The following is a 12,809-nucleotide window of genomic DNA, read 5'->3' as shown; positions in this document are numbered from 1 at the left end:
CAAACTTCTGGGCTAATAACCACTTATCAGAGAGTGCATACCGTGTTTGTTCTTTTGGGATTGGGTTATCTCACTCAGAATGATATTCTCCAGATCCATCCATTTACCTAAGAATTTCATGAATTTATTGTTTTTAATAGCTGAGTAGTACTCCATTGTGTAGATGTATCACAATTTCTGTATCCACTCCTCTGTTGAGGGACATCTGGGTTGTTTCCAGGTTCTGGCCTGTGCCTCCCGGCTGGCTGCTCCAGTCTCAGAAACTCTGAGTTTTAATTATTAATAGTTGTACGAAGCCTAAGAAAGATGTTAAATCAGCTCTTTATAATAATAGAAAATATTATTATATTCTCCATTTTAGAAGAATAAATCAACCTATTGTAGTAGTAATTTTCTGTTGAATTTTTAAATTTTTTTGTTATAAAATATAGGCTTTTGATTGAATGAATAAACTAATATACTATTTATATATTTTTTTTTTTTTTTTTTTTTTTTTTTTTTTTTTTTTTTTTTTTTTTTTTTTTTTTGGTTTTTCGAGACAGGGTTTTTCTCTGTAGCCCCGGCTGTCCTGGTACTCACTCTGTAGACCAGGCTGGCCTCGAACTCGGAAATCCGCCTGCCTCCGCCTCCCAAGTGCTAGGATTAAAGGCATGCGCCACCACCGCCCGGCTAATATTTTTATGAAAACAAATTCATATCTTTGTTTTTATAAAATTAGTCTCAAATGTGTTTGCGTGAATGTTGTAAAGATTGCACCAAATTTTTTATTAGCCAATTTTTTTCAGTCTTATCTATTAGAATAACATTTAGCAGAGTGAAAAGAAAATAACAAAGTCATATGAAATAATCTTTAGCATTTGTCATTTAACTTGCTGTTTTCAAAGAGAGGTATATGCAGTAATAAGATTGTAGGCCAAGACACATTTTGTTACATGTTTTTGAGGATCTATGTCCTCGACTTGTTAATTGATGACCACATTTGTATTATTTCTGACCAGGTCTGTACCACATCTAATATATATGGTTATTTTCCATTTCACTGGCCTAATTTTCAGACTCTGAAACTTAAACATTTTTCTTGTTCTTTTTACTTGATCTGAAATCTAATCATAGCTGTCTGCCTAGTTTTTAGCATTATGACAATAATAGGAGAGATGGAAAGATTAAGTTTGGGGAGAGAGTTAAATTTGCAAACCCAGTGGAATGAAAACTACGGTAAGCTACGGTCAGCTCTCTGTGCTCTGACTTCTTTCCTCCTCTCCTTCGCTCTGGATTCCTTTTTATTTTCCTCTTGGATCTCTACGAATGCATATTCCTCTTACCATACTTCTAAAAAAAAGATTCAAGATAATTTTTTAAAAAGATGAGAAGGTCAACATCATGCTACAAAGAAGAAAGGACTGTCAAATTTGTTTCATCTCCTATGCTGACTTCCCTTGCTCTGAGTGCAATTACTTATTTTTAATGCTTAGCAAAATGGAGTAGACATAAAGCTTTATTTCTCCCTGGTGTCTACTATGCATTAAAATTCTATAAAATTCTTTTGTGTGTGCTTTAATCGCCTCATCTGCATCCTATTTTAAATAATATTAATACATTAAGGAGACATAGTGACTTTATCACAGAGAGGGAGGAAAATGAAGGCTTAGGACCTATTCCAGGTCTAGGTCTACTTGGGTGAGACAGTGGGAGGAGTCAACATATAAAGCAACCAGGGAGAGTAGGGATTGTTGGAAGAGAAATATGTCAAGAGCAAGAGTCAGAGAAAGACAGAAGACTGGGAAAGGCAATGAACAGTAATGGAGAAAATCTACAACAATAGAAAAATTTCTTCTTTCCTGGCCTCTAGGAGTATCAGGCAAGCCCAATAGTAAGAACATATTTTGGATTTCAGTCTTTCTCATATATGCAAATTGAAGTAATGTTTCATTTTCTCCAGCCAAAAACAGAGTAAGTTACTATTTTCTTGGGCTCTGGACTCTGTAGTCTTTTTTAGTGGGAACGAAAAACAGCTGTAGAATCGTTGGGCTTCACTGAGAGGCGACTTTCCAAGATTGAGAACAGGGTATTCCAGAGCTGCTGCTTTATTTCTTTCCTTTTTATCACCTTTTGTTTTCAAACCCTTTCAGATGCAAAGACAAAGATTCATATGTGAGAAAGTTTGTGTTCTCAAAGACACCTGCCCATCAGTTTGGTAAGTGGAAAACCAAATCAAGATCTCTAAACTGGACTCAAATTAGATAACTTGCTCCACCAGGGCAACAAAGAAAGGAATCAATGAGATGTGGTTTGGTGAGATACCTGGTCTAATTACATCTCTAATTATAAGTAATTTGCTTATTGGGGGTCAAACACAGCCCAGGCTCTTTGATACATAATTGAGATGATAAGTCAAAACTGAGATAAAACTGGTGTTTTCAAGATGTTCAGAAAGCTAACAAGGACAGGTAAGCAAAACAGAATGTTACCATGCAACATTGCTTGAAGGTGCAAAATGTTATAAAGTCAGAGTTTGTGATGAAAATGTCTGGAGGATAGGAAGGGTGTGGGAGGAAAGTAGATGGCCAGGGTTGGTTTGATAGAGAATAATATTTGAACAGGAGCTTTCCTAGAGGCCTGAGTAAGAAAGAATTTCTGGCTGCAGGAAAAGTATGTGTGACTGTATTATAACGAATACACATAACTAATCACATAAAGAAGATGGTCACACTCATCAAAGTTGCTCAAGCTTGTGATGAGTAGCAAAGAAAGAATAGAAGGATTTACAGGAATGTGGGACTGGGTGCCAGGGACATACTCAGCAGTTTTGGGACTACAGGAAGAAATAGATGGATTTAATGTACATATTCATATGCATATTTAAGCAAGGTCACTCAAACTTCAGATAGAAATGGTATTTAGTATTGTCTTAAATAATCAGTAGACATTCTGCCAGTATCTGTACTGGCCCAGAACATTTCTCTGAACTCTGTTTTCTCTTCAGACTTGCACCTTAGCTTTTCTTCTTAATCCTGCCTTCCACCTGGAGTAAAGGAAATCCTTCTCTGTGTAGTACCTCTCTAGTCTCATCTCACCACTTCTCCCTTTTTCAGAAAACTACTTCTCACTTGGAGCATCTACTGGGTCAGCTACATCAGTTTTTTTCTGACTTAACAGGTGAGCCACTGTTCATCTCTGAGCCAACATTCCAATCCTAACAAATAGTTTTCAGAGTTCAAAGTAGACGGTCATAGCTAGTCCATGGCTGGAGTAGGGGTCTTTGTTCTCTGGAAGGGATATCATGTAGACTCAGATAGTGTTTAAAGAAGAGAATTACAAAGGTTAGAAGTCCTTAAATGTTTTGTAAACTTGAAATTTTCTCATGACAAACAATTTTAGATGTTGAGAACTTCAGACTTATCACTAAGTGAAACATTAGTGTAAGAGGCTAAATTTGTAGGTGTAGAATTTGATAAAAGTGCTTGAAAAAAGGAAATCTCTTTCATTTTAAGGATCAAGATAAAGGATCAGCCATATGATCAGGATAGAAAAGAATGGGTCATTGATACAACATTATCTGAGGAGTTGATGAGGAATATGGAAATGGGGAAATATTTGAAGAAATACTATTGTTATACAGTTAAAGAATAACAGTCTTACATTATAAGTCCATCTCTGGAACTAGTGGTTTGTGTGAACTGAGCCACATTAGCTACTACATTACCTATAATGGGGAACCAGTAATAGCTACTTTCCTATGGTGAGAATTAAGTGATATGATGTCTAGAAAAGAAATGGTATCTATTTTTGCCATGTGATAGGCACAGTAAATTATCATTGTTGCTGTTTTCACTATAGATTACATGATCTTGGAGTGACCAAAAGCTGCCATGAAGAATGAAGATCATAAAAGCAAGGTAGAAAAACTTGGTGAATGTTCAACAAGGTAAAAATGTGGAGGAGTAACCTCATGTGGTCCTTGGTCATCTACCCAGAGGGATGGACTGTGAACACAGATCTGGGTGATGCTTGAAGCTATACAATGGTTTTAAGATAAACATATAACTCAACAATAATGGAAGCACATGCCAATACTAGAGATTATGTGACTGAGACTCAACCTTTTTTCCTACATGTGGTCAGTGTGACAACAGGTATCCATCAAGTGAGAAAAGTGAGAAAATCAGTAGATTTCATAAGAAAGTGTATAGAGATCTAATTCTATGTAACCTCACATTCCATCCTTATCCAGTTCCCTTCTCTCTGCCCTATTTATTCCCAACCTAAGCTCTACCATTCATTTCCACTTCTTCAATTTATACATTTGCAGTTTTGGTTTTTGTTCCTCAGTAGTGATCTACCTTTCAGAACTCTGCAATGCTTCATGCAGTCCAAACTGCGTCTCCCCAGGCAAGAACAATCAACAGTTACCTTGAACTCTTACTCTATTTGGTATTCTAATATGATTTATTCTTATTACAGATAGTTCTTTCTTCCTCTAGGCCCTTTGCTAAGGAACTGCAATGTTTGGTGGCTTGCAACTGCCTCCAATTACAGAGCTAAATACAAACAGGATACAGTAAAATGTGGGCTCAACAATTGGAAAATATATTGTATCATTTATTTCCATGTTGGTATTGAATTGATGATGTCTTTGCCTTATTTGCTGTGCACTATGGTTACAGGTATGCATAGCCATACTTGGAACAAATTGACAACTTAAGATAGAAAAGACTTGGATGCTTCTGGAATGGTAGTAGTCACAGAAAGGGAGCAGAAGAAGAAAAGGAAGCCAAGTGGGGTTAGTTGACATCCTGTGTCCTAAAGCAGACACAGAAAGGTGGTCAGTAAAGAACAGGATGATTACTTTTAGGAAGGCACAATTGATCAACTTTCAAGTGTGCAAGAAAAGATTTATTTGAAATTTTACACATGGTAAGTAAATGCCCAGTAAGCCACTTGCCTAAGTCCATGAATTAACTATCTCAATTGCTCAAAATGTCCCTAAAGTAGTTCAGTAAATAGCAAATGTGTACCACCCATTAGAAAGAACACAGTTATCTGCTCATGGTCAGGTCTCTCCCACTTTACTGCTATGACTTTATTTCCTTCTCTGTTCACTCTGCTCCCTCCCACCATACTAGATTCCTTGGTATCCTTCATTCTTTCTGAAGTCTTTAAAATGGCATCTTCTGTCCAAAAACCTCTTTCATCGGGAGTCCAGATATCTAATACTTTCCTGTACTTCATGAGTGTTTAATGAGATCTGTCCTTACCATTATGTTTAAAATATCAACTTATTGACACTGGCTGTACTCCTGTTTTTCTAGGTTTTGTTAAATTTATCCTAAGAACTTTTCCATTTCTACATTTTTATACTTGTTGTATTCACTGTTTATTACCTGTTTTCTTCCTTTTGATGTAATTACCGAAGGGTACTTTACCTGGTTTCTCTCCCGTGCTGAGTCACTTAAATGTCCAAGATAGTGCTTGCCCCATAGTATAGTAGGTTCTCAGTAAAAATTTGTAAAACTAATGAATTTAATATACAAAAAAGATGGGACAGTTGATTAGTTTCCTGAAATGTACTGTACTTTAGCTATAAAGCTGCATCATCTTTTTTCTTTGTTTGCTTGTTTTCTTTTGAGAAGGGTCTTATTGTACAGCCCTGGATGTTTGGACCTCACCACGTGTAGATCAACCTGTATTCAAACTTGCAGTAATTCTGTATCAATCTCCCTATTGATGTGTGGTTAAATCTTCACTAAATGATCATAGTACCATTTATTCACTTGTATACATTTTTTTTTTTTATTATCTGGGCTCAGCAGCTATCAAGGTTCAAATAATAAAATCCTATTTATTAGAGAGAATGTTGGACCCCTCCTACAGTGCGCTACCTGGCTATACTATTTCTAGTTTAGCTCCTTTCAAGTTCTCAATCAGAGGCATCTGATCCCTTTCCCATCTTTATGTTTTCTTTCCTTTTCTCTTCTCTTCTTTTCTCTTCTTTCTTTTTTTTCTTTTGTATGAGACTAGGTCTCACTATTTAGCACTGGCATGCCTGGAACTCACTATGTAGACTGCTGGCTTCAAATTCAAAGAGATCTGTCTGTCTCTGTCTCCTGAGCAATGAGATTGAAGTTGTGCACAACCACATCCAAAGACTGCTTTATATTTTTAATATCTAGGGGAGGACAGGCCTTCAAATAAAAAGTTGATAGTTTCTCTTTATCACTAATTGTGGTTTCTAGCCCTTTTCCACTAGTGAGTGAAGTGGCTTAGACAGTTGAGGATTACAAAGTCATAAAGGAATAAGTCATGGAATAGAGCTCACTTTCCCCCACTTTTTCAACTGCTGAGTGCTCTCCTCAGTTCTTTGATGGACTCTAGCCTCTGGGTCTGCTTTCCCTGTAGACTCCTGTCATGTGTATATAATGTGTTTCAGGTATATTAAAACCAGGTGTGGTAGGCGTACCTAGCTGCAAACATTCCTTTACTACCTTACTTGGTAATGGCTCAGTGCTAAGCTATGTGCTTCTCCTCTTACACATCTTGGGTAAAAAATTCTCCTGAGAGAAGTCATTAAAATTAATTAAAGAATAATTCTTTTGATAGAGAAAAAAGTCAAATTTGAGTTCTACTTCACTACAGACATTATGCCAATATATAATAACTAACTAATTTATGGTCATTTAAAAAATTATGAAAATGAGAAATAATCAATGGACATTTCGAACATTTTACATGTTATTTTTCATTTCCTGACTTCTGTGTTTTCTTTTGAGTAAATTTCTGCTTCCTTAAAACATTTTTATATTTAGTTAATTTTACTTATAACTTGATGTCACCTTCTATCTCTGTTCAAATTGTAATTGTGTCCTCAGACCTTATTGTCCCCTGGAGAGCTAGGGCCTTTCTGAATTCACCTCTTGAATCCACTCTTCTCAAATAAGCTCCTCAAATGCAACCTCTGTTCAACTTGTATCTAACGAAGTAGTATCTACAGTTAAGAATTGGAATTAGCATGCAGTGGTGGTGCACACCTTTAATCCCAATACTTTGGAGGCAGAGGCAGGCGGATTTCTGAGTTCGAGGCCAGCCTGGTCTACAGAGTGAGTTCCAGGACGCCAGGGTTATACAGAGAAGCCCTGTCTCAAACAAAACAAAACAAAACAAAACAAAACAAAACAAAACAAAAAGAATTGGAATTAATCAAGTGATACTATTTCAATATCGATATTTAACCTTGTGTTTTCAGAAAGCATAAATTATGTAGGTAAATTAATTTGAAATTAAATAATCTATGGTACAGTATAAATGAACATTTAGCTATAAATATATTCATATTTTATATTCCTCCTTTATCAACAGTTTTGATCCTCATGATTATAGTTATTTATGGTCAACTATAATCTAAAGCATTAAATGGAAAGTTACAGCAGTGAATGGTCTTCAGGTTTAAATTGTATGATTTTTCCAAGCAGCACAGTGAAGTCCCATGTCATCCTCCTCTTTCCAGTGTTCAACATAGGCGCCCTATTCTGCATCATCCCCTCCTAGTCTATTTTTTGTCCCTTCTGTGTCAGTGCTTGCTTATGTTCAAGTGACCATTGTTTTATGTCACAATGTCTCAAAGGTGTAAAACTAATTATGCTGGCAAGTGAAAAGGTAGATTTTCCTGATACAAGAAGGAAACAATTATATGACAAGACCTATGGTATAGTAAGAAATTTTGGGAAAGAAACTAAAAGATAAAGATATCAGCTGCATATAACTTTTAAAACAATACTTTAATCATTGTTTTATTTTATTATAAACCATGATTCTTGACATTTTACTGTGTCTAAAGTATAAATTTTAATTATACTTTAAGTATAAATTTAATGTGTGCTGTACATATGTGTGTATGGGTGTGTGTGTGTGTATGTATATGTGTGTATACACATGTATATAAAGGGCTGCTAATGAAAGTTTTGGGCATCTACTACATATCATACCCATATTTATGTACTATTCTCTATGTAAGTACACAGTATTATTTGCATTAATATAAGCCATCTAAAAAGTGTGAAGTTTTTTTTTCATTTATTTTTTAAAAAATTTATTGTTCTCTCATATATTACACCCCCACAGCACTTTCCCCTCCCTCCACTCCTCCAAATCCATCCCCCCAAGCACATACACACACACCTCTCCTCTCCCCCAGATTCACTCTTTCTCCATTTCTCTTTAGATAAAAAGCAGGCCTCCCAGGGATATCAACCAATATAGCCTAACAAGTTACAATAAGACTAGGACAAACCCTTATATCAAAGCAAGACAAGACAACCCAGTAGGAAGGAAAGGGTTCTAAGAAGAGGTAAAGACACAGCTCTAAACATAGGAAACAAAACATCAATATAGTCTTCAAAATATGGACAGCAATCTAGAATCACCAGTTGTTCTGACCAGGGTGAGTTTAATCTAGTAGTTGTACTTTTATTTTATTCAGATTTTGAATTTATCTCATTCCTCACACTGCCTGATGGGCCATCCTAGGAACTTTCCCTGTCACATAATTTCCTGTCTCATAGTTTCTTCTGAAACAGGAGAATGTACTGACATTAAAGTGCTCACCCCAACTACCATCTGTAGATCCACTCTTGACTCAAATCTAAATGCTTAACCCTTAATTATGGCCTCCTGATGCTATTTCAACATTTTTGGCTGTGTTCTTTGTTTTAGGTCTTTATTTTTCCAGACTCATGTTGTGGCCTATCTTGTTTCCCACATACTCATGGAAGATGAGGAATCAAGAGTAAGATTTTTATAATAAGAAGAACAATCTCCCGCCTAATGGCCCCCTGATGCTCTTAAGGATCTTATACTTGAATTTTCTGATATTAGCCTTAAATCTCTTGTCATTTCTTTGTGGATGGAAAACGTCACGAACATCAGTGAGTTCATCCTCATGGGCTTCCCTACTGCTCCCTGGCTGCAAATTCTGCTCTTCTTCATCTTCTTCATAACTTATATATTTGTGCTTTTGGAAAATATGGTTATCATTCTTACTGTGTGGATCACTGGGTCACTGCACAAGCCTATGTATTATTTTCTGAGTACTATGTCCTTTCTGGAGGCCTGGTATATATCTGTCACTGTCCCTAAGATGCTGGCTGGATTCCTATTTCGCCCCAATACCATTTCTTTCTTGGGATGTATGACTCAGCTCTACTTCTTCATGTCCCTTGCTTGTACGGAATGCGTACTTCTAGCTGCCATGGCCTATGATCGTTATGCGGCCATATGTTGGCCTCTTCGCTATCCAGTCATGATGACCACAGGATTTTGTGTTCAACTGACCATCAGTTCCTGGGTGAGTGGCTTCACCATCTCCATGGCAAAGGTGTACTTTATCTCACGAGTTGCCTTCTGCGGCAATAATGTCTTGAACCATTTTTTCTGTGATGTGTCACCCATCCTTAAGTTGGCCTGTATGAATTTATCTATGGCTGAGACAGTAGATTTTGCCCTTGCCATTGTCATCCTTGTATTCCCACTCTTAGCCACTGTTCTTTCCTATGGCTTCATTGTCTCTACTGTCCTGCACATACCCTCAGCCACTGGGCAGCGGAAGGCCTTTTCTACCTGTGCTTCTCATCTTACAGTGGTGGTCATCTTCTACACAGCTGTGATCTTCATGTATGTCCGACCTCGGGCCATTGCTTCATTTAATTCTAACAAGCTGATCTCAGCCATCTATGCAGTCTTCACTCCCATGCTCAATCCAATCATCTACTGCCTGAGGAACAAGGAAGTCAAAGATGCCATCAGAAAAACCATAGCAGGGGGCAGAGCACTGGCCTTGGGAAAGTCTATTTCCTAAAGTGACTTAGACAGTCATCAATTGACTCAGTGTCCAAAAGCACTTTCATTGGAAGAAGTTCTGTGATTGTAAACATACTGATTTAGTAGAATGACTTAAAGAAATAGAATCAGAGATTATAGAGAAGCCTTTTTTTTTCTGTCAGCTCTTAATGAAATACTTTTTGTAAAAACAAATTTACGTGAAACAGACATTAACAAAATAGTTATAGAGCAATTTTATTATTTACAAAATACTCTGAATAAATAATGAGTTATCACTGAACTCTTTCTCGAAGTTCTGTTGGTAAGGTCACTGAATTTTGAATTACTCTGTTTTAGAAGTCTTTGATTCACCAGAAATACACAAAGAGAGGTTTCTGCAAAAAATTTTAATAGATATAGATTATTATTTGTTAATGTGATTGAAGACTGGCTTTTATAATCAAACTTAGCTCATTTTAATTAGCTTTAAAATTTAGCAAAATTGGAGAGAATTTCCTTTTAACTGTAATAGGAATATATGAAGTAGTTCATGTATTACCTTCTCGTGACAGAGGCAAATCACTCTCTCTCTCTCTCTCTCTCTCTCTCTCTCTCTCACACACACACACACACACACACACACACACACAATTTCTGCTTTAATTAACTCCTTTTGTTGGCGCTTCTACACATAAAATTTGGATGAAACAGTGGAAGGTCAGACTGCAGAAAATTGGAAATTGCTTTGCTACTCATTATAGCAATTCATTTTAGGTAAAAACAAACAAACAAACATTGGCATTGACAAAAGACTAAGCACTTTTGCTTAGGTACAACTTGTCTTGAATGTGAAGAATTTTCCAAGAACATTCAACTTTTATTTGTTTTATTTTTGATTTAAAAAGGTAGAAGTTGGATCCTACCAACTAGTGTATGCTTTAATGTAGTAATTAGATAATAGAAGAGAAATGGGTTCAGTTTGACTCAGTTAAGAATGCTGAATGAGAAAGTTCATCAAATGTGATCTGGTTTGAGTTTAAAAATGACAGGTGTACTATAGTCATCCAACATGATGGAACCACATTTTATATATTTTAATTAGGTCCTTTGTCTACTCATCTTTGACTTGTTTCTACTTTGTTTACCTGTTGTTACAGGCCTAACCTTTTTTGTTTTAAGTGTTAGAATGATGAATGAGATTTTATTTTTTTGCAATTATACAGCTGAAGAAGCTTTATTGAAGCTTTATTTTCTCTCTTATCTATATCTACTTAGATTCTTCTGGCCTTTATTGCTTGCCACCTACCATTCATGTCTGTTAATATTTTCTTTTTATATTTATTTGTCCCTAAGATGGGTATATACAAATTCATAATTGTTACAAATATGGAATGACTTCTTCACTACATAACAACTTTGTGTCATTTTTTAAAAGAATATAAAACTATTTATTGACCCTATTAACCATTATTTACAGTAAAGTAAATATACAGTTGGATGACATTCTGATACTACAAATTTACTTTTCTGGCTCATTGAACCAGAACCCAATTACTGAAAAGATTGATCCTACCAGTAAGGAATGAGTCATGGTAAAGAAAAAACATGCAGGTCATTAATTGATATCAAAAAATTTTGTTCACTCACTTATGTCAACAGGTCTTTAATTGTCAACATTATCTACAACCATGATTATATTTCCATATCAAACAGATTCCACGAATCATAACCTTTTAGTACAGATTTTAACTTTTTACAAAGGAATGGTTCACCAAAGGAACCTTTACATGGACTAGCTGACCTGAACTTGCCTCTATAGACCAGCTGGCCTCTTAAATCAGAGCTATAGCTGCCTCTAGAGTGCAGGGTTTAAAGGCATTCACCATCACACTTGGCCCAAGCCTTCTTATTAAATCACACAACTACTTTGTCTAATTCTGTTATCTGAAGGGGGAGTTGGTATGGGCAGCATTCTGTAAATAAACTACTGTATTTACATGATAATACATCAATTCCAATTTGTTTTTTTTTTTAAACTATTCAATAAATTACAGAATCTGCTTAATTTGAAAGGTTTTGGTTTCAGGAAAATGTTCACAATGAGAAAATCTCATCACCACATGTTTTCATCTCCATTTCTTTTGAGTATTAAAAAAGATAAAACGAACAAGTTATGTGTTTTATGCATACAAACAAACAAACCTCAGAATGGTCCTTCTGTGTCCCCATTAAATATATGTTGTGACTGAGTAATGCCTGTAAAATCTCCCCAGCATTTAAGAAAAGCTGCTCTTCAAAGCTGAGGAAATACAACATGGTATCAATTATTCAATATTGTTAATATTAAAATATTAAAATATTGTTAAAGGAGGCAACTACAGAAAGCTCTTACTTGCTCAAAGGAATCAGTGCCTTTTGATGAAGAACAAAACCCAAAAATATCCCAACTACTGTCAATACTTTCAAAACTAAACATATCAAACTCCATTTTCTTGAGAATGCTATTTTTTCATACTAGTAAGTCAACACTCAAGATTCAGCTTATATATATATATATGTATATGTAATGTATATGTATATGTATATGTATATATGCATGCAAAAATTATTGTGCTTCATTTTCGGGACCCAATGCCAAGTCAGCCTCCCATCATAGAAGGTGATGACAATCTGAGGACTCCTTATATGCACCTCCTTTACCAGCACCAAGTCAGCCTCAGCCTCATCTGAGTCCTTCCACTTCATGAGAAACATTCATTCTCCACTGCTGTCTGTGGCACCAATTATTTTTTCAGGATCAAGACCTCTGGCAAAGCCCCTTGTTTTGTTAGCAGCATCTCTTTTCTTCTTTAATTTGCTATCATCAGATTCACTGTCAGATAAAGATTTCCATTTTGTGTCATCTTTTTCTTTTCTTTTCTTTTCTTTCATCATAAAGAGTAATCTATAAACAGGTCTACACGAATACAGGTGACTCAACTTTGCCAAAGTTCCAGAGT

The 12,809-nt window shown here is 35.8% G+C and overlaps 1 protein-coding gene across 1 annotated transcript; it reads left to right on the top strand.

Annotated features, from left to right (window-relative positions):
* Positions 1 to 8,896: 8,896 nt before the first annotated feature.
* LOC116100806 (olfactory receptor 6) lies at positions 8,897 to 9,847 on the top strand. The gene has a single exon (XM_031384537.1). The coding sequence runs from the start codon at positions 8,897 to 8,899 to the stop codon at positions 9,845 to 9,847; it is 951 nt and encodes a 316-aa protein (XP_031240397.1).
* The last annotated feature ends 2,962 nt before the right edge of the window (positions 9,848 to 12,809 follow it).

This window comes from Mastomys coucha, unplaced genomic scaffold, assembly GCF_008632895.1.
Source record: "Mastomys coucha isolate ucsf_1 unplaced genomic scaffold, UCSF_Mcou_1 pScaffold21, whole genome shotgun sequence".
NCBI classification, from domain to species: domain Eukaryota; kingdom Metazoa; phylum Chordata; class Mammalia; order Rodentia; family Muridae; genus Mastomys; species Mastomys coucha.
This window is presented reverse-complemented; position numbering and strand designations above follow the sequence as displayed.